Below are 20922 nucleotides of genomic sequence, written 5' to 3' on the forward strand. Positions count from 1 at the left end.
CCAACATACCACGTTAATGAGCCTTCCATATCCACCCTCAGGGTATCGCAAACAGCCCACCCCTGCACCCTCCCGTTCGTCCTCCATATCCTCCCTCCCTACTCAATCTGCCCCTCAACTTCCATCTCCTCCTCCTTCTCCCCCTCACCTTCAACATCTACAAAAAGTCAGCACTCCCACCCTCAAATACCCAAACTCAAAAAAACAACTCAGTCCCCCTCCCATAAATACTCACCCTTCATATCAACCTCCCCCTCAGCCTCCATCCTCCTCTTCGCAGCATACCCCAACTTCCTCTCCAACTTCCTCCTCTTCTTCGCGCTAATCGGCGCCCTCGGCCCGCTCGTGGGGAGTAAACCCGGTCGCGCGCCCCTCTTCGTGTCGGCCTTGGATACCCTGTCGGCGCCGTGCTTGGCCGCCGCCGAGCGCTTCTGGGCGATTTTGCGGAGCTTGGCGGCGCGGTTGCTTTGGCGGAGCTTGGATTTGATGTTGGGGTTGGCTACGTTGACCATTTTGGGTGTTGGTGGATGGGCTCGAGGTTGGAGTGATGTTGTGTTTATGGGGGAAGCGGAGAGGGAGGGAGGTCCGGTGGTTGTGGGCGGTTTGGACGTTTCGGTGATGTTGAAAGAAAGTTGGAAGGCGGTGGGCGAAAAAAGGAAGGAAAAAAAATCGAGGGGCCGCGATAAGATAAGGAATTGGTGTGGATGGTGGGGCAGGCGCATCGCGCATTGGCAGTGATACAATTGGAATGGATCTACAAAGGTACAATGGATGAAGCATGTGCTTCTCAGTCTGCTATCAACAACCTTGAACGTTGATCGAGACGACAAAAATAAGATTCGATTTTCATATTTTCATTTCATGTCGGAAATGATAAATAGTTGGCGTCGAGTGACTAGTGAACAGAAAAAGAGTCCTTTGTACCAACTCCCTAAACGCACATTTATATACCAGGAAAATGCAATGCTTCCTCCTCTCCAGTCTTCCAGCCACCCACTCGTACAAGAAATCTCCAGTCTACCACGACCGGGCTATACAAGGCCGTAATTTTCATAATCCCAATACCAGTTATATCCATCCTTCCCAACTTTATATACCAATTAGTCTACCTCTCCCTTTTCTCCTCTCTCTCTCCCATTAGATATTCTCTCCCATCAGATCGAAACACCCGGCTCCCCGCTCGCCCTCTCTCTCGTCTCCCCCCTCTTCAAAAGCTGCGCACTATCATCCTCCTCATCACTCACGAGCCCATCAAGCTCAAACTCCTCGGCGTCGCGGATGCGCTGATCCTCAGGCGTCCTGCCGTTGACGCGGGATTCGCCGCCGACAGCGTGGCCGTTGGTGTAGAGCGGTTTGGCGAGGGCGTTGGTCGAGGTGATGCGGTCCCAGATGTAGATGCAGATGTTGGCGAAGAGGAAGACGAGGAAGGCAAGGGAGTAAAGGATGAGAATGTAGGAGACGTGGTCCATGCTGGAGGTTTCGACGAGAGCCATTTGTTCTTCGGTGGCACCCATGAAGAGGAAGCCGGAGGCGTAAAGGAGCTATGGCTGTGTTAGTCGAATGACAAAGGCAGAAAAAAAAAAAGAAAGCTGTGACTTACAAAAACGGGAATGTACTGGAAGCTATTCGCCTGCCTTCCATCCTCCGCAACACTCATCTTATCCCTGAGCACAAAGGCAATCTCGATAATCCTCGACAACCCCGCCGCCATCAAGGTATATCCAAACGTCGTGTGCACCGCGGCACTTGTGTGCAGCTCCTGCGGATGCGCCGACATACCCCAGCCAGTAATAAGGAGCACAAACCCAGGAACAAAGTTGCGCTTCGGGTTGCCGTCCCTATCGCGGCTAAGCCAGATGCCCGCAAGACCGGCGCACCACCAAATGACACCCATAGTGGTATGCTGCCAGTCGTTCTTAACCCAATCAGTTCCCCATCTATGCTCTGTGAACGTGTTGACGCAGCCCCAAGCAGCAATGACGCTGCTATCATAAAACTCCTGCGACCTCCCAGTGCGCCGAATCCAAAGCTGCCCCACAACAAGGAGGATGGTCAACAGGATACCGTAGGCGATGAATGCGCCGCCCATGATAAAGTGTGCAACACACTGACCCAGATGATCGCCCTGGCAGAACCCCAGTGTCGTGATGCCGCCGAAGATCATCTGCACCCACGAAATGACGGGGAAAGCCTTCCCGAGAATGCTGTGGGCGGGTCGCACGAGGCGGCGGATACGGCCGTTGATGCCCTTTTCAAGGTGCAGCTTGAGGTAGATGCCGATGGTGACCTGGGCGGCGAGGATGAAGAATAGAGGGGTCGCGAAGATGGCGTGGACGTTGCTGGCATTGAATTGGCGGCCGCGATGCATGTGGCCGAGGAAGTAGCCGAGAATTGTGAGGGCGGTTGCGAGGACTTGTGTGGGGACGTGCCATCGGCTCTTGGATAGCTGTTTAGGGGGCCGTGTAAGTGAGGCTTTTTTTTTTCTCGATGGTAAAGATGGAGGATGGGGAAAACACTTACACCGAAGACCATTCCAATGGGGAAGAGGATCCCCCAAGCAAACATTTGTAGGAAGATGTGTATCCATAATATCGTATCCTGTTACTTAGAGTAAGCTTACCGATTCCTCGACACGGGTGAGATGGCAGACATCAAGGGATTTCTTGGGCGCATACAATAGGGTCTGAGGAAACAGTCTGTCCCTCCTCAATCGCTTCACCTCCATGATTTCCATGCGCCGCGGCGGTCGAGTAGAGCGCGGAACCGACGATCCATAACGCCAAAGCCCCCGAGGGGCGCCGTGAATTAGACATCATTCGAAGAAAGCTCCGCCGGGTTGTTTTTCGAATTAGGGTAAGCCAAGTTTAGAAAAAAAGAAGAAGAGATAAAAAAAGAAACAAGTCAATCTTTGGGCGCCTCAAGTTGAGGGTCCAATTCCCACCGGCGTGGCTCCCAGGAAAATCACAGCTCAAGCTGTTTAATTCTCTCGGAGGTGTCGGGAAGGGGGGAATGAGGAATTCAAAATTCCAAAGCGTGGAAAACGCCTGGCGCCAACGGCAACGTGGGGGATCTGGGCTTGAAATGGTTCTTGGGACGAAAGCCAAGACTTAGTGCTGGGTTGCGTAAGCTGAATTCCGTGGGTGACGACTTGGGAGCAGAGCAAGCTAATGTCTGCCAAGAAATGATAGAGCCTGCAAGGTCGCGAGGATTCTCTCCGACGTTATTTCCCAGGGCCGGGATCGAAGCCGTGGTTGGGTGAGGGTTGGAGGGGTCGGTGTTCGGATGGTTCGGAGGTGGGATGTGATGTCGGTACAGAAGAGACGAAATCCAAACCGGTGATATTTCTCACGAAGTCATGGCAAGAGACGAGGAGGAGAGGGGGAGAAAGAGGGAGAAGAAGAGACGAAAGTGAAAGAGAAGAAAACTACACGACAATAACCTCGTTCTGACTAGTGGTGTGGACGCGGAAAGGGGGAAAGTTACGCTTTTAAGAGACGCAGAGGCGCATTACGATGTGGACCAGATGCGTGGCTATCGTTGGTCGCCCTGGGTCCAGGTCTCCCAGGCTTGAGTTCTCGACTCCTCGGAGGGCAATGGCGTCGCTTGATTGTCATGATGTGGGGAGTTTGTTTATAGATCAAATCCAATTTGCTCCTGCCTCTCAAAGTTCACTCCAGAGTCCAGCTTCCTAGTTCGCTAATTCTCTCACTGATACTGTGGTACATCAAAGTTCTCCATCTCCCACACTGTCTCGACAGCCAGACCATCTGTAAGGAGTACCTGTACTACACGTAAGCGATGAGGAGTACCACTTGATACAAATATTCACAGTGTCTGGCGATTACTGAATACTACATTCCAGGTCCTCAATGTAACAATTGAAACTTTCGCCAGCGATCAATGCCACCGTCAACAGTTTCGCAACGTGGAGGACACCTGAGATCCCGTTATAATGTACTTGTACGAAGTATACCTTGTGGTAACCGAGAAGAAAAAGAAAAAAAGAAAATGCATGACACCGGGGATGCCCCAGTTTTCTAGGTTTGACAGTTGCCGCGGCCCCCGGCACATTCGGGAACGGTCAAAAACACCTCTTTCCAGCTGTCCACCTCAACCTCAAAAGCCCTGATCCTGAGGTTCCTGAGGTTCCTGACTGACTTGTTCTGGTCTTGGTGGCAGTGCCCGCCAATCAAGTTGAGTCGCCAAGTTAACAAGGTCTGAGCTAGTTCTGAATTTCTGGACATGTTTGAATCATTTCGTCGCTTGCCTGAGACTTTGTGTGTGGGAGATCCTGGAAATCCATGCAAGATTGGGGTCTTGGCCTCCCCTTCTTGTTGGTTGGATACAAACATGTTGTAAGACTTAGGACGCTTGGGATTTGCATTGCTGGGATAATATGTATTTCCTTCATTCCAGCCCTTGACGGACTCTCGTTCATCTCACTGGTCGGTCGGTCAAGTCAGACCAACGTTGGCAAGGGTGTCATCATTGCTGTTAGTCTTGTCCCCGACGAACCGTCACCCTCACCCTTCCAAAGATTCCTAATAGGGAGAACAATGTGTGACAGGGCACCAATTTAGACCTATCGATTCGATAATTCATGGTCAGCTGAGAACAAAGCTTACTCCAGACGGGACACCGAAGTCGACGCAGGAAGAGAAGAGAAATTGAAATTGGAGGAAATATTACCTTCAACAGAACCGTTACATTTCATCCCATGCACGTTCGTCATGATCCCTGCCACCTGCGACATTGACAAGCATCCCACGGACGATTTTATCGTAGTGTATTTCCAAAGCTTATATTTTAGGTGGGCCTAGCCTACTCCTCGTATATACGTCAGACATTAATACGAACCACCCTCTCTTCCGAACGAGGTACTCTTCTCCGCGCTCAGTTCGACAGGAGAGAACCGCTCATGCGAGTCCCGTCGCCAATCTCCGCAATGGTATCAAGCCGTGATGGGCGTCGATTTCACCCTGTTTGCGCCAGATGCCCCAAGGGGTCCCAGCCTCCAGTTCTACCCTGATCCCAAAACCCCAATTCTGTAACCACACCAGTCCGGTCGCGGCCCCGATTTCCAACGGTCCTGCGCCGACGCCAAAGCGAGAGGGAGATTCCTGGAAGCAGGAGAAGCCCGCCGGCAACACCCGTTGCGATGCCGTCCTTGGCCCCGCGATAAACCTCTACCGGCCCCATCGGGCTGCGAGACTTCCCGGCCGGACCGGGATCTGTGGGGCTTCCGGACGTTGTCGTATTTGTCGTATCTGTATGCGCCGATCTATGAGGAGCCGGTTAAGCAGAGTAGGGAGACTCGTTCCTAGAAAGAAGATCGAACGTCTACTCATTATCACCACAGACGAAACAGTCCTCAAGAATCTCGAGAAAGTTATCCAGGATGCATACAAAAGCTATCACCAAGTAATCCAAAGATCAATGATATAAAACAAAACAGAAAAGTAAACCCCCCCCCCCAAAAAAAAAAGAAATCACATCAGGGCCCTACCCTCACCTACCTTGGGGGTTGCGCCTCCCAGGACCACTGCTGGCCAGCCAGATGGGGGTCTCCATTCCTCGGGACATTTCTTCAGTCGACCCCTGGAACCGAGCACCCCGCTGTCGCGAAAACTTGGGCGCGGTAGGACTCGAACCCAAGCCCTCCCGGGGGAGGCAACGGAATGCTATAGCTCGCTGACTACGTCAACTTGCTCCGGTGACATATCGGTCTCATATTCTTTATTATATTACTATCATGGGGAAATTCTCGGGGATTTGGGTGAGGAAGGAGTGAGTTGCTCGCTTGGTGAGGAGGTGGGTTGAGGAAGGGGCGAGGGGAGGGTTGAATTGTAAGGAAGGCGCTAGGAAAGAGCAATTCCCATCAGTTAGCCAGAGATTGTTCGTGCTGGGTAGGAACCCATGGTCTCGGACTCGGAGGTCTAGGTCTGTTGGCCCTCCTCTCGGCGCGATCCCTGGGCGAAATGCCTCCCATCTCAGCCTTGCAGTGAGAGTAACTAGATTCGAGGGCTAGGATCTGGCCTCAGTCGCCGGCTGGCAAGGCGAGACCACGGTCTGTGCTCCCTGAAAGCTGAATCCAGACCAAAACCGTGCCTTACTGCGAGTTGGTCACCGCGTATGCCTGGATCGAGGGGCAAGGGGACAAGTTCAATATATCATGGTGCATATGTGCTCCTATGTACACTTTCTCCCGACTCGAAAGTTTCCTCTCTCAGAATAATTGCCCGAGTTCCATCGCTTTCAAATCGAACGTATTAAAAATTTAATCGACCACAGATAAGTGTAAAATGCAAAAGTTCCCGGGGTGATGTACACGGCCGTGACCTCTATGAATGATTCAAAAACAAAGGAAAAGAAATGGGGTTGCGGGTGGGCATAAATCCGAGCCGCTCTGTGCTTCAGCCCGATCTAGCACTTCTTCTTCTTCTTCTTTTCCGGCTCCTCCTCCACTGGTGGTTCCTCAGGAGCTTCTTCCTCAGGAGCTTCTTCTTTGGGAGCCTCCTCCTCAGAACCGGCCTTCTTCGCCGGCCTCACAGACTGCGGCAAATAAAACACCTCATCCGGATCAACAGCAGCCTTAATCTCCTGCAACTTCGGCAGCGCCTCGCCCCAGTACCTCTTCTGAGCCGTATCCTGATCCAAGTTCGGATCGGGATAGTTAAAGTACGCGCCGTAATCCAACTTATCGCCGTCGCCGACGATGGCGTCGATGAAGCCGTTGAAGAGATCGAAGCCGTCCTCGGGGTACGTGTCCTTAATGTCGACGTGGTCGTAGAAGTTGTGCATGAGGAGCTTGTCGCGGTGGACGTAGGACGTGGCCTTGTTGGAGACGGCGGAGATGGCCGAGGTCTTGCCGCCGTGGAAGTCGATGTGGTGGTACCAGCCGCGGCGGACTTTCTTGGCTTTGGTGTACCAGTAGTCAACGAGGGATTCGAGTTGTTCGTCGGTGAGGGCGTCGGTGTAGATGCTTGTGGAGTAGATGTTGTCTTGCTGTGTAGAGGGAAGGTTTCGTTAGCATTGAAGATGATCAAGAAACGAAAGAAAAGCCAAGAGCGCCCCTTACCTTGTTGTAGGGATGGGTCTGGTCAAGATCAAGACCACCTCCAAAATGGCTCAACTGCCCAGGCCAATCCGTCTCCGTAGCATCCTGCAACATCCCATTTACCTTCTCCAACACTGGACTCAAAACCTCCGTCAACTCCTCCTTCGTCCCATAAAACAACCCCTCCAAATTCGGAATCTGCGGTGTCAAAAACACTCTGGCGTTCATCTCAGCCGGCATGTCCTCGGCGGCCCACTCCTGCAGGGCCTTGAGCCCGGCCACCGAGTTATTCGCGTTCCAGCGCAGGATGGAGTTGAAGCGCGTCACGGTCTCGGGGACCTCAAAGGTCTTGAACTTGAACTGCGAGACGACGCCGAAAGAGGATCCCGCGCCGCGGATGGCCCAGAAGAGGTCGGGGTTTTCGTCGACGGAGGCCGTTAAGACGGTGGAGTTGGCGAGGACGACGCGGGCGGAGAGGAGCCAGTCGAGGGCGAGGCCTTTGGTGTGGGAGCTTATACCGTAGCCGCCGTGGAGGACGTGGCCACCGGAACCGACACTAGATGGGAATGGCGGAGTTAGCTGTGGCCTTCCATGAGAAGAACCGGGGGTGAAAGCTCGTATAGTAGACACTCACCCCGGGCAGGTGCCGTGGCTAAAATCTCTCTTCCCAAGCTCGTACAACACGGACGCAACATGTCCAAGTCTACTACCACCCTCGACAGTAGCAATCCCAGTCTCCTCATCCAACTCAACCTTATTCATCCTATCCAATTCAAGCATTAAATGGCCATCCTCACCGCCAAACCCATAATTCGCGTAGCTGTGACCGCCACACTTGGGCGTCACCTTGACTCCGTTCTCAACACCGCACTGAATGGCATCTTGGATATGTTTCTCCGTGCTGGGGACAGCAATGGCCACGGGGGTAAATGGGGTGCGGACGTTGAAGGGCGCTGCGTCCCAGTCCCAGTCCTCGGTGCCGACCTCGCTTACGGGGACTTCCTTCTCGGCAAGGCAGTCTGAGACGGCGGCGCGCTTGTCGAGGGCTAGCGCCGCCGTTGCGCTGATGGCGAGGCTTGCTATTGCGAGCCGGAACATTTTGAGGGGAAAGGGGGAAACGGGGACGGTAATTAGGACTTGGTGTCTCTCTGTAAGTTTGCCTAGTCCGCTATGGTCTTCAGAGAGCTAAGCTAGCTGTGGGCGAGATGAAAACACTCAACAAGGAAGCAAAGGGGAAGAAAGAGCGTTTATACCCGCGGCCTCATGAGTCTCGTATCTTTCTTACCAGGTTACCGGGTGGTCAGGAACTCAGCCGCGGGGACTAGAGACTTGGTAGGAGAAAGAGAAAATAGAAAGGAAAAGCCTTCAGCGTGATCAATATCGTTCCACGATGTTAAAACCATCGTACGGGAAGTCTGGCGATACTTATTGCCGTGGCTATATAGCAGTTTATTTCCCCCTCCCTCTCCCTCTCCACAGGTCCGAATTGCCCGATTCTCCCTGTGCCTTTTCGTGAGTTCTCCAACCCGCGTCTCTTCATCACACAAGAAGCTCCTTCTCCTCTTTGCCCCCATTTTCCCTCTCCCGCTCTCGCAGCTCTCCCATGAACGGGCTGACACTCTGGGTGCGGGGTTGCTTCGGAAATTTGGAGAGGAAGGAAACGAAGAAGTTTGCTCGGCCGATGACGAAAAGGAAGAGATGGGCCAAGGTCAATATCGGACTCTTTTGCTTGTTGTCCATGGAGCCACATGAAATATAAAAGTAGCGGCAGGATGGTGCCGATCAACTGAGGCTCAATTTGTTTCCTCCCCGTTTCCGTCCTTTTTCGTTTTGTCGCTTCTCCTTCCCGTGTCCTGGTTTGAAGAATATGCCAGGCACGGGAACCGAACTGGTTAGCAAGGTGGAAATCTCTATGGTGTCGATCCCCTGTGCTGACATTTGATGCATATTGGACCCTATTTGGATGAACTTTCAGCCGGATTCCGTCTGGCGCGACTATGGGGATCAGGGGCGTCTTATAACCCGTGTTTTCTCCTCTTGGAGGTTTTGGACCGCGGAGGCGGCGGAGGTCGCCGCAGGCGATGAAAATGGCTTGATTAGAGATCGAGGGATTGTTCGGCCCAAAAAGGGCCAAACTGGGGATTCTAATCTTTTATCTCTTAACTCTCCATCATCTACTAACTTACATGTCCCCCAACAGAGGGCAACAGAATTCCTGCGAAATGGGATGTTCACTGGCAGCAGACTGGCTGCAAAGACACGGAACAGACTTTTTCTTTTCGGAAACTACTGCTTCTCCTCTGTAAAGCCACGAGATGAGACATTTTCTACAGCTTGCCGTATAGGCCTATCGGCTATTTCCATCCCGTCACGTAGGTCAGCATGTAAGTCCGGATGGTCGCGACCCCACGGAAAACGACAGAGAGAATGCAATCTGCACAATATCGAATACGACACAGCGGGCGAGCTAAACAGAATTGGAGATAAGTGAGACTCCGAAATTCCCAAGGCATGCTTGTTTGCTGAGTTACTTTGAGATACTTTACTGGGGCTTGGTAGGAGCGAGATGTAAGGCTCGGCCGGAGAGAGGAAATCTCGTCCCGCCTCGCATCGGACCCCTTCGGCGGTCTTGGCGACGGGCCCAGCAGAGGAAAGGAAAGCAAGTGATAAGTAGGCGAGATGGACGATGAGGTCACATCCAGGTTTGTGGTCCGAGGATCGACGATGATGGCACATGGGACAATATCGAATGGGTAATGTCTATCTTTGGGTTTTTAAGTATGGTTAGATATGCATTACTCCTACATACTACACTCGAGGTGGACAATGGTTGTGAGAGCGGGAGATTGACGTAGAGATTGACGGAGGAGCGAGTGTCAGAGCTCTAGTTTAGGAACCCTGCCGACCCGATGCCAGAAGAAGAAAAAGCCTCGTTTCGTATGGAAAGATTCGAATAAAGCGGAAATAGAGTATGTCGTGGATAAAATAAACAGAGTTTAGCCCCAATTAAAGCATCTTTCTCACCTATTCTACCCTCGTTTTCATCTTCTGTCTTTCCCGGTCCGGTCTGCCCATGTTTGTCGCGAAGTCGCCCCGAATAGCGAAGCCCTACATTAGAGAGGCAATGCAAGACCAAGACGATTATCCTCGTTCACTCTGAATATCTCCGAGCGAGGGCCGTCTTCGCCGGCGATGTCCCGAAGGCATGGAGCGGAGAGGACCCTGTCTGAAATATGGTTTTCTAACCCCGTGGGAATTCAGTTGTAAAGAGGACATCTTCCTTCATTCCTCGCTCTTGGACTTTCATGTGTGTATCTCCTTGTTTTACGTCATAATGTAGCCGGGCATAGGAGCGGGAAAGTGCTAGATTCTCCCCATCTCGCGAGATGTTCATTTAAACTTCATTCCCCTTAACGCCACCTCTAGTTTCGTTTCCTTGATTTCCCCGCCTCACATGGGATTTCCCCCGCCTGTAATGGGAATGGGTGACGCGATTTTGTTTCAGTTTATTCACTTCCCCATGGGGGATCTGTCGTACGGAGGCACACGGAGGTTGGGGGGAAAATCTGGGGTGCGGAGATGGAGTGGGCTGATTCTTGGGTCTCGTGGTGGTGACACGGAAGATGGCGAACCGGATCTAGATCCTGCGAATCGCGGCAATAGTGTCAACAGTCTGGAGAGGAATGAGGTTGTGCTTCGAATTTTATTTTCCTGAGTTAGCGGGATCGGGGCGGGGACCAAGGGCATTGGGAGAATAAAGCAAGAGTCTAGTTTCTTCGAATTTGCCCTCGATGTAAGCCTTGTTGTATTCGGAGATCCGAGTATGAATGCTGCTTTCATCCAAATTCTTGAGATTCACTTCCACTCCGTGGTTTGCCTCGAGTCACTACCTAAGAATCATCTATATCCAGCGAACTAGAAAGCTAAGCTAACATAACCGGGAGATTGAGAGCTCGCAATTGCACCGTACCTGGGGCCGGCCTAGCTCTCTTGCGAGAGCCAACAGAATAAGGCTTCCATCTCCGAGAGACCTCCGAGCTTCGCGTCTCCCCAAGGCTGTCAACAACGATATAGCACTCACGGAAAGCGTTGGCTTGGCTCAGCTTGGCCAGAGCAGCCAGGTCGGTACCGGTGTCGACTACCCCCACGAGTCGTTGAAAATCTGGGCAGTTTCATCGTTAACAAAACCATGCGGCAGCGCGACAAGGGCGGAGGTCGTATCTGTTGTCTGGCTTCAGACACAACCATGGCTTCTTAGCTTCTGCGATGGGCCCGAGCAATACCGGCAAGCAGACATCCGAAAGAGGGACTCAAGGCTGTCTCTCGCAGATGCTCTGAGAAAGTGAGCTTCGACCAAGCACGACTTTCAGCCCAGACGCAAACTGCCGCAGCAAGAGAAGGCGGAAACACTATTGTTCCACCCATCAGATGAACAGAAGAGAGAGTTCCATCTAGCCCTTCGTGGGGACGAATTTACTAAGGGAATAGCTGCCAACTTGGCTACTTTGATCAAAATTGCCTGGTCTCAGCCACATTGGGGGAGAATAGAGAGCCAGCATTCGATTTTCTTGTGGACTGTTACGAGCATCTTGGACACTCCCATCTTGATCTCAAGCCAGCATTGCTGCAACCTTTTCCCCTTCTTTTATTTCTTCAAGTGTAGAGTGTGACCGTGACCAGCTTTCCTTCGTTATGGGATCTGCGTGTTCTAACGATGCGAGCGACCCTCGCGTGTAAGTCCATGATGGCAATTTATTTATTCATCTCCCTCCCCCGATACCATTTCTTTCGTTAGTTAAAATGCAAAATTTACACACCCGAAAACATAAAACAGTGCTAAATTAGAACTCGAGTCCAGAAGAAGAAGAAAGAGCAATAGGGACCTGGGAGTCCCAGCGCCAAATAAGCGCGACCTTCGCCATGCGACGCTTTCCCAACCATCCGACTGACTTCACTACATCACTCTCACTCAATACCCGAAAAGGCAAATGCCAGAACAAGGAGAAGAAGAAGAGAGCGAAACATCTCCCTACACGAAGAGAGTGAACAAGCTCCTGCCACATCATTGGTTCCCGCACCACGGCATCCAAATGCCGTTAATTCTCGGAATAATGGGCCTTTAATCTTCAACCCCAGCCCAACGCATTTAGCCTCTACTCGAACTATTGATATCACCGCATGGAAGCTTGCGCATTTACGTGGGCCAGCAAAACTTAACATGGGGGGTGAATGTTCTTTTCGTCTTGTATGGAAGGAAAAAAAGAAAGAAAAAGAAGATGCATGCTACTCGGATTAAACCTTCCATTGGGGTAAATCCATGGAGCTACTGTACATATTCCTGCTTGGACGGCTTTTATAGTCCTTCTACATTATAGTTTATAGGAGGGAGCTATAACTGATGGAGAAGCTTGGGGAACTCACACAGAATGAATGACTTGCTTCATATACAAGACCATGGCTAACCTCCCTCGACGCTTGATTCATTTTCCAATATTGTATAGCTGCCTGTATGAGGTATAGGGTTGGCAAATCGGCACTCAAATAATAGGGAAGGGAGCAAGAGAAAGAGGATGGACGAAGCGGAGATTCTTGGATGTGCGCGAATGAGAACCTAATAGAGTAGGAATCAATTGAATTCAGCATAGTCAACGAATCGTCGACATCTCCATAATTCCTCTCCTTTTCGCATCCCACGATTCTTTCTTCTCCTCGGCGCCCATTAAGTCCCAAATTCATCGCAGCCATTCGCCAAACCGCCACGCCACGATGCCTTCCCTCCTCTCCCTCCTCCTCCTCCCCACCTCCGCCGTAGCCTCCACCCTCCTCGTCTCCCACTTCGAAGGAACCCTCTACACCCTCACCCTCTCCGACACCTCCTCCCTCTCCGTCACCGGCCAAGTCTCCACGGGTGGCGGCATGCCCTCGTGGCTCACCCTCGACTCCGAAGCCAAAAAACTCTACGTCACCGACGAGGCGTGGTTCGGCACCACCAAGCTCTCGACCTATGCCGTCGCCGCCGACGGGTCGTTGACTAAGGAGGCTGAGACGCCGACGCCTGGTGGGGAGCTGCATAGTTGTTTATATGGGGGGGATGATGGGAAGGGATTCATTGCCGCCGCACAATAGTACGCTTTAGTTTCCCTGTGTTTGTCCCACCGAAAGTACGCAAACAACTAACAAACAAACAAAGCAACGGCGGCGCCGTCATAAACTACAAACTCCCCCTCTCCCCGGCAGCCTCTACGCCGATCCAACACCTCAAATTCACAATGTCCTCCCCAGGCCCCCGCCCCGACCGCCAGGACGCACCCCACATCCACTCGACCTTCACGGACCCAACTTCCCGCTTCCTGCTAAGCGGCGACCTCGGTGCCGACGTCATCCGCATCTTCTCCATCGATCCGGCCTCGGGAAAACTCACCGAATGTCCCGCGGCGGCCACGGCGCGCGGGGATGGACCGCGCCACGGCGCTTTTTGGGGCCCTGCGGATAGCGCAGATTCGGATGTTACGGTTTTGTTTACCGTTAATGAGCTGGGGAACTCGGTTACGGCGTGGGATGTAAAGTATCCCGCGGACGGGGGGTGTCTCACCCTCGCGAAGAAGAAAACCATCGGGACGTTGCCCTCCGGAAAGACCCCCCCCTCTGGCTCCAAGGCTGCCGAAGTGAGGGTGAGAGACAACTTTGTCTACGCGACGAATCGCTTCGATAAGTCGTTTGGGCAAAATGAGGACTCCATCGCCTTGTACGAGATTGATCCCGCCACGGGCGATTTCGAATTTGTCGAGATTACGAGCGCGTTTGCGTCGTTTCCCAGGACGTTTGAGATTAACGGTGATGGGACGCTGGTTGCCGTGGGAGGGCAGACGTCGTCTAATGTGGCTATTATTGAGAGGAATGTCACTACGGGGAGGTTAGGCGGGAGGTTGGCGAATGTGGCTGTTGGCCGGCCGGGGGCCGAGATGAATGAGGATGGGTTGAGTGCTGTGATTTGGAATGAGTGAATATGAATGCCAAGTCAAATGTTTTCTGTATACCCGTGTACGAAGTATACGGAGAAGAGTTCACGATTTTGTAGATAGGAGGAGGAGGGATAGACATGATTGTAAGTACATATTCTGTTCCGTTCATTCGAGTTTCATATCATCTGAGCTACGAGAGCCTCTGGGAGGAAAAGGAAAAGAAAAGCAAAGAAAAGGGTATTCAAAGTCTAGTTGCCAGAAAACCAGAACGAAAAAAAAATGTGCTAGATGCTCAAATACTCAAGCCAATTTGCAAGATGCCCAAAATCAGAGATGAGTGAAAATAAACGAAAAACGCCAGTGCCAACCACATAACTCTTCCAAAATCGTTAACCCCCCTCAACCTAGGAAATCCATCTATCACCCATAAATGTTATCCAAGACGCCTCAACCATATTTCATCAGCCCGCAAATCTCGCCCAGATCCTCATCAAAATCCTCCAAATCAAATAGACAGCGCCCAAAACGACGTAGATCCTCGTAAATTCGCCAGCATACTTGGTCCTAACCTCGGTCTCGACGTATCCGTTGGTGCCGATGTCGTCGGTAGCGCGCGGGAAGCGTCCAGTGTTGAGGTAATCCTCTATGAGGGCGTCTTTCTCGTACCACCGTTCACGGAGCCAGGCGTCGAACTCGGAGTCGTCTTCGAGGGGGATGTCATCGACGCGGAATCGGCGCCAGTAAAAGTTGACCGACTTGGGTGGACGGCCTTGGAGGTAGGTGCTTGAGAGGCCAAAGAAGTCCTCGCCGTAATGTCCTCGACTGCGCCGAGGTGTCGTTAGCTCAAGCTACTTCGCAACAGGAAGCAGGAAAAAGAGGGAAAAAAAAACGAAAAGAAAAGAAAGGCAAAAAAAAAAAAAAAGAATGATGAAGAAGAACTTACGGAATGCCCTCGTAGGCGACGGTGCAGTCGTAAACGTATTCAACCGTCCCCTTCAACTCCCTCAAGCAGAACAACGTGCCCGTGCTACGGGGTAGCAGTACGTGCTCGGGATCCCTGTAGCCCATCTTCTGGGACCACTTGACCGACTTGGCTCGTCCATTCTTCGTGACAGTAGTTCCCTCGGGGAACAGAAGAAGCCACATGGGATTCAAGTATTTGCTACCGTCGGGCGCAATATGTTCTTCCTTGAGCCTCTGAAGACGATAGGCGAGACGAGGCTGGTCGACAGCCATCTTGCGCGACATGAAGATGAATCCGTAGAACAGCATTCCCTGGCCAAGGACAGGGATATATTTGAGGGATTCCTTTAGAATGATGTAGATGTAGCCATGCATCTGCGGGTTATTCGCGTATCCGGCCCACCAGAGGTAGAGCCAGTCCGTGTAGATCTAAACCAACATGTCAGTTCACGACGGCTGAAACTAGGAGCTCCAGTGGGCACTCTTAAGCAGCGCGAGGTTCGTACCTGGTGGTTGGCGATCAAAACTATTCTCTCGGGGAAGCTAAACTCGACCCTACCATCTTCGGTCTGATGAATCTGGCCGGCTACGGACGCATCTCCGCTAATACGCATGACTGTAGGTCCCCACCACTGAGTAACAGACATGGATAGCAGTGCAAAGGACTGCTTCGTGACAGCCATGTACGAATAGAACAGATTGCGATCAAAAAAGTAGAGCGGTGCGCCAATGAGCTGGGTCAATACGACGCTAGAAAAAAAGGTCAGTTGATACTGGGAGGGCTCGGGAGAAGCAATATTCCTCACGCAAGGCACGATAGACCAAAGTAGATCCCCAGCGTAACACCGCGGAATATTTGTACGGAGCGGCCATGTTTGATCTCGCCGGCGGGGTGCGCCTCGGGTTCGGGCTTTGGCTGGTACGCGACAGCTTCTTTTTCCGGCGCCGGTGCCGGAGTGGCGGGAACGGCTGACCCATTAGTTTTCGTGACGTTTCGGTGCTTAAGCTCCGTCTCCATCGCGCCTCACGATATCACGATGTCCCGTATGATGAGAGTGATAACTTTCTACGACCCAGTTTCGGCGAGTCGGTCGAAGAACGGGAGAGGCAGGTCAAGCTTGATAAGGGGAACTTGCGGCCAGGGACCGACTCGAGATGGGAAGAGAGGGGGAAGGGAGGGAATACCCTCTTCATATACTGTCTCTCATGCGAGGTGTGCGAAAACGATGGTACTGACAATGCTCCCCACCCAGTCGGGTCCCGAGCTACTTATAGGTGACGTTTAGCTGTCTAGTGCTAGTGTGTAGCGCACTGAAGTGAGTTTGTCCAGATCCAGATTGACACGTGCCAGTGGTGCAACGATAGCACCAGGCATCCGCGGGGTCGAGGGAAAATGGATCGTGGACGCGGAAGCTTCGGCCTCGTGAGAAGGACGGACTTAAGACCACTTTTTCAGGGTGGGCTCAGGTGGGTGACCTTGGTCCTTGGACCTCCCCAGGAACACGGGGACAGGGGTGTGAAGAGGATGAGCTTAAAAGAGGGAATGCCAATGCAGCTTAAACTGGAGAAAGGTGAGGCCAACTCGGAGGGCCGGAGTTGTTGGCGTCAACTGAGCTCGGGCGCGGGGCTGGTCAATTGATGCCTGCAGCTGACCGCTTGATTTTCCTGCGAGATGGTTGTCTGGGTCTGTGCCGAAATGCTTAAACGCTACTTGTGTGATGCCAGGAATCCAATCCTACCCTCCCTTTGAAGGTTAAAATTCGCCGACCGGATACTTGCTTGTTCTTTCAGATGGCCCGTGGAATTTTGGCCTTGGCTTGAAAGAGGAGTCGGGAGGAACTTTCTTCGTGCACTGCTTGTGACGTAATTCCGAGAAGCTACGAAGTACTTCTTCACGTTTGACTTCATGTACCTGTGTATACACAGATACACAGGTACCTTTGAATCACTCGAGGCTCGGGCGAGGCACCGATGCCGGCAGGACGACCTGGACTTGCAGCTGCGCCCAGTTGGATGGGTGAGCATGTGATTTCGATTTCTCCATTTCTCCATCAGGAACGAGTCACTGTCCAGTGCAACATGTGCACTGACCTGCCTGTCCAGTGTCCACCCACTCTTTCCCCAATCCAACAGTGGACCGAGCCGTGTTCAGCGACCAATGAATGCGGGGTTTAGAAACCAAGCTCGACAATTACCTCCCGCCTTATTGGCCTGAGCATTGAGCACTCCTTCCTCCACATTGTCCGCTTATCGCTTATCAAAAATCTCCCCAAGACGAAGTAGCTCGCCTCTCTGCTTGCGCTGACTCTTTTTTCTCCACGACAGCTCAACATTCACTTAGCTTACAAGCGGCCTCAAACGAAGGCCTCAGCAGCTAGATCCGCCTCTTCTCAGTATCAGCTTAGTTAGGAGACACCTATTTAATCTCCCAGATTCCGATTCTCCAACATCTCGACGTGTTTCCCTCCTAAGAGTCGAGTCCCCAATGCTTGGCAACAGCGTCATCCTCTCGTTATCGACCTCGCCTGACAGCAGCCATTTGCTTTGTTTCCCCCCACCGCTTTTCTGCCGTAGCGAGATCTCATTAGCCCTTTATATCAGAAAAGTCCTTTGATTCCAGAAGAAACTATGCGTCGAATACCCCTCCGTACTTTCCGACCACCCTCTCAGGTCCCGCCGTCCTGGCTCTCTATCCCTGTCCGGAGCAGGACGCCCCGCCTCCCATGCCTTCTATCGATACGCCCGCGCAATCGCCGGAACTTCTCATCAACACCACCCCGACGAGAAATTCTTGACCTCTCCTCCCTACCCAACCGAATAGTCCCCAAGTACGAAGAAAAGCCCAACACCCATCTCCTCACCCTCCAATGGCCTCAGCCTCCCCGAAACGTCCTCCTCATCCCCAAGCAGAGAGCACCGCAGGTCATACTCTCGGCCATAGCTTTCGCAAAGTACCTTTACAACAGCTACCCCGGACTCAACCTAGTATTCGAGCCGCAAATCGCACAAGAAATCCACGAATCCCTCCCCTTTCCGATTTACACGGCCTACGGCACAACTACCGTTTTGCCGTCCAAAGTAGACATCGTCACGACGCTGGGAGGCGACGGTACGATACTACGTGCCGCGAGCCTTTTCAGCCTCGAGGAGTCAGTGCCCCCAATTCTATCCTTTAGCATGGGAACCCTCGGCTTCCTGGGCGAGTGGAAGTTTGAAGAGTACAAACGCGCGTGGAGGGAGGTATACATGAGCGGCAGCGGCGTCCCCGTAGAGGATCTCCAGGGCCCTCACACGAGAATTGCCGCGGCCGGAAAGACTCCAGCGGGTGAAGAGAAGCCACGCATTACGAGGAGCGTTGACGATCAGCCCTCGGGCTGGGACCTAGCACGAGGCCAGAGTCTCGGCATGCAGCGCGGATCCAAGATGCTCCTGCGCCACCGGCTCAAGGTCGGCCTCTACGATTCCTCCGGAGCGAACCTCAACCATGAGCTCATGCCCACGAGCCTCTCCGACCCGGACCAAGATCTCCTACCAGACATTAACGACGTCCGCGCGGACCCCGTACACCAAACCCCGCAGACGCCCGAATCGATCCACGCTATCAACGAACTCCTGATCCACCGCGGCCCAGAACCCCACCTCGTCATCATGGACATCTACCTCAACAACCACTTCCTAACCGAACTCGTAGCCGACGGCATCATCGTCTCCTCGCCCACAGGCTCCACCGCTTATAGTCTCAGCGCCGGCGGCTGCATCGTCCACCCCCTCGTGAAATCCATGCTCATCACCCCGATCTGCCCCCGAAGCCTCAGCTTCCGACCCCTCATCATCCCTTCCAACACCAAAGTCGTCCTGAAGCTTAGTAAGAAGAATCGCGGACGAGCCCTCGAGGTCAGCGTTGATGGTAAGAGACGCGCCAACGTCAGCATCGGTAGGGAGATTCGCGTCGAAGGCGAGGAGACCATCGCCGAGGCCGACGGAGGTTGGAGGGGCGGCGTACCCTGCGTTATAAGGGTTCCGTCGTTGGGCGATTCGGAGAGGGCGGGGGACGATGATGATGGGTGGGTTGGGGGTTTGAATGGGCTGTTGAAGTTTAATTATCCGTTTGGGGAGACGCCGACGGGGGCTTGAGAGGGGAGTTGGTGTGTTGGGGAGGAAGAGATCAAGCAACAGCGTGTATGAGTTTTTGGAGCAGGAAGAGAGGCATACCTGCGTGTGCGAGTTTCTGGAGGGGTAAGAGGTAAAACAGCGTGTAAGAGTTTTCGGTGGTGAGAACGGCTTGTGGAAGAAGATACCCTCCAAGTTTCTCAGCATGGGTTGGCGTTTATATACTTAGTAGAGCGTTTCTTGTTTTACTAAATCTCAAAATTTGAAGAATTGCATCCTTTTTTGATTCTTATGAGAGACAACCTTTTGTGAATAAAATTACAGGTTGAGAGAGTCTGACTACAACTTCACTTCGGCCCCAGTCCTCGAGCTCTCCTGGATTGCCTCGACGATCCTCAACACATCCGCCGCCTCGTCCGCCTTAACAGGTACCTTAGACGCATCCCCACTCGTAATAGCCTCCGCAAACCCCTCCAACAGCGCCCCATACCCCGTAGGCTCGACGCCCGCCCACGTCCTCCCAGGCTCAAGGCTCCCGTCCTCATTCGCAAGATATATCGTCCCAGGATACAAATCCTTGCCGAAGCCCTCGTCGGTGACGGACCCGCCGCTCCTCAAATGCGGCTCCTGGGGATCGAGCCCAGACTTGACGAACGTGCCCTTACTACCCCTGATCCTAAACCTAGGCTGGGGGGTCTGGGCCGACATGACAGAAATCCTAACATGCACGCTGGGTCCCCCTCGGGGGTACGTCAAAATAGCCGTGACGGTATCCGGCTCATCATCTCCGCCCTCCCTCTGCGTCGTCAACTTGCCAAAGACCCTCTCAGGCAACCCAAACAAGAAATACACCTGATCAATCAGATGCGTTCCCAGATCATACAACGGCCCACCGCCCTGCTCAGCACCCAGCCCCGCCTTCCAGCTCGACCCCTTTGCGGGCGCCACGGGCCGATACCGATCAAAGTGCGTCTCGAACTCAACAATCCGGTCCCCCAGCGTCTTCTTCTCCACGAGGTCCCGCACGGTGAGGAAATCTACATCCCAGCGACGGTTCTGGAACACGCAGAGGAACTTGCCCGAGTCGCGGGCGGTTTGGGCGAGGGTGCGAGCTTCTGCGGAGGTGGGGACGAAGGGCTTTTCGACCAGGACGTGTTTGCCGGCGCGCAGGGCTTCGGTCGTTAGGGCGAAGTGGGTGTCTGGTGGGGTGGTGATGATGATGAGGTCGATTGAGGGGTCGGAAAGGAGAGGGGGGATGGTGCGGTGGTGGGTGATAGAAGGGTGGTCGGCGGGGGCGGAGAGGCCGGTCGCCTCGGGGTTGGCTGGGGGGTTGCGTTGGACGATGGTGTGGAGGGTCAGCAGGGGGGAGGCTTCAATGAAGGGAATGTGGAAGACTTTGGCGGAGAGGCTGGAGATTGTTTGCAAGTTAGTTTTGTTCAAGGGGATGAGATGTCAGAGAGATGAGAGAGGTGGACGAACCCGTAGCCAATGATGCCAACGTTGAGGGGTGCCATTGTGTTATTGATCGTAGTTGGGGCCCGAGAAGATGCAGATGTCTGAAGTGAACAGCAATCGCGAGAGATAGGAGAGGGGAAGAATAAATGAATCCGATTAAATCTCACGATGAAATAGACACGATAAAAGTTGGAACACCCAATTCCCCCTCATCCTGGGCTGAAGGTGCATTTTGTAGCTGCCGTGATGACCTCATCGAATTCTACCCCGCCCCCGCTCCAAATCTCCAAGCAAGAGCGAGAGAGCCCGGGACTTAATTGACTTCCCTTTCCTTCCCCCGAAAAGACCGAGTGCCACGTTCCTTTGGATTGGACA

At 53.0% G+C, this 20922-nt stretch overlaps 6 protein-coding genes and 1 pseudogene across 6 annotated transcripts; 2 read left to right on the plus strand and 5 right to left on the minus strand.

Annotated features, from left to right (window-relative positions):
* Positions 1 to 98: 98 nt before the first annotated feature.
* On the minus strand, positions 99 to 512 carry SAPIO_CDS0454 (uncharacterized protein; the record flags this gene model as incomplete). Its single annotated transcript, XM_016783228.1, has 2 exons — positions 99 to 148; positions 236 to 512. 2 exons carry the CDS (start codon positions 510 to 512, stop codon positions 99 to 101), a joined length of 327 nt encoding a protein of 108 aa, XP_016646428.1.
* A 642-nt stretch (positions 513 to 1154) lies between these two features.
* Positions 1155 to 2565, minus strand: SAPIO_CDS0455 (uncharacterized protein; the record flags this gene model as incomplete). Its single annotated transcript, XM_016783229.1, has 3 exons — positions 1155 to 1541; positions 1601 to 2446; positions 2521 to 2565. The coding sequence occupies 3 exons, from the start codon at positions 2563 to 2565 to the stop codon at positions 1155 to 1157; spliced, it is 1278 nt and encodes a 425-aa protein (XP_016646429.1).
* Positions 2566 to 6423: 3858 nt separating this feature from the next.
* On the minus strand, positions 6424 to 8155 carry SAPIO_CDS0456 (Glucooligosaccharide oxidase; the record flags this gene model as incomplete). The annotated part of the gene is made up of 3 exons (XM_016783230.1): positions 6424 to 7005; positions 7079 to 7613; positions 7692 to 8155. The coding sequence occupies 3 exons, from the start codon at positions 8153 to 8155 to the stop codon at positions 6424 to 6426; spliced, it is 1581 nt and encodes a 526-aa protein (XP_016646430.1).
* A 4668-nt stretch (positions 8156 to 12823) lies between these two features.
* On the plus strand, positions 12824 to 14061 carry SAPIO_CDS0457 (uncharacterized protein; the record flags this gene model as incomplete). Its single annotated transcript, XM_016783231.1, has 2 exons — positions 12824 to 13182; positions 13248 to 14061. 2 exons carry the CDS (start codon positions 12824 to 12826, stop codon positions 14059 to 14061), a joined length of 1173 nt encoding a protein of 390 aa, XP_016646431.1.
* Positions 14062 to 14480: 419 nt separating this feature from the next.
* SAPIO_CDS0458 (uncharacterized protein) lies at positions 14481 to 16000 on the minus strand (the record flags this gene model as incomplete). The annotated part of the gene is made up of 4 exons (XM_016783232.1): positions 14481 to 14841; positions 14963 to 15411; positions 15489 to 15732; positions 15789 to 16000. 4 exons carry the CDS (start codon positions 15998 to 16000, stop codon positions 14481 to 14483), a joined length of 1266 nt encoding a protein of 421 aa, XP_016646432.1.
* Positions 16001 to 17610: 1610 nt separating this feature from the next.
* Positions 17611 to 19116, plus strand: SAPIO_CDS0459 (annotated as a pseudogene; the record flags this gene model as incomplete).
* Positions 19117 to 19431: 315 nt separating this feature from the next.
* Positions 19432 to 20606, minus strand: SAPIO_CDS0460 (Nad binding rossmann fold-containing protein; the record flags this gene model as incomplete). The annotated part of the gene is made up of 2 exons (XM_016783233.1): positions 19432 to 20500; positions 20572 to 20606. The coding sequence occupies 2 exons, from the start codon at positions 20604 to 20606 to the stop codon at positions 19432 to 19434; spliced, it is 1104 nt and encodes a 367-aa protein (XP_016646433.1).
* Between the last annotated feature and the right edge of the window lie 316 nt (positions 20607 to 20922).

Source organism: Scedosporium apiospermum (assembly GCF_000732125.1).
Source record: "Scedosporium apiospermum strain IHEM 14462 chromosome Unknown SEQ_SAPIO_0022, whole genome shotgun sequence".
Taxonomy (NCBI): Eukaryota; Fungi; Ascomycota; class Sordariomycetes; order Microascales; family Microascaceae; genus Scedosporium; species Scedosporium apiospermum.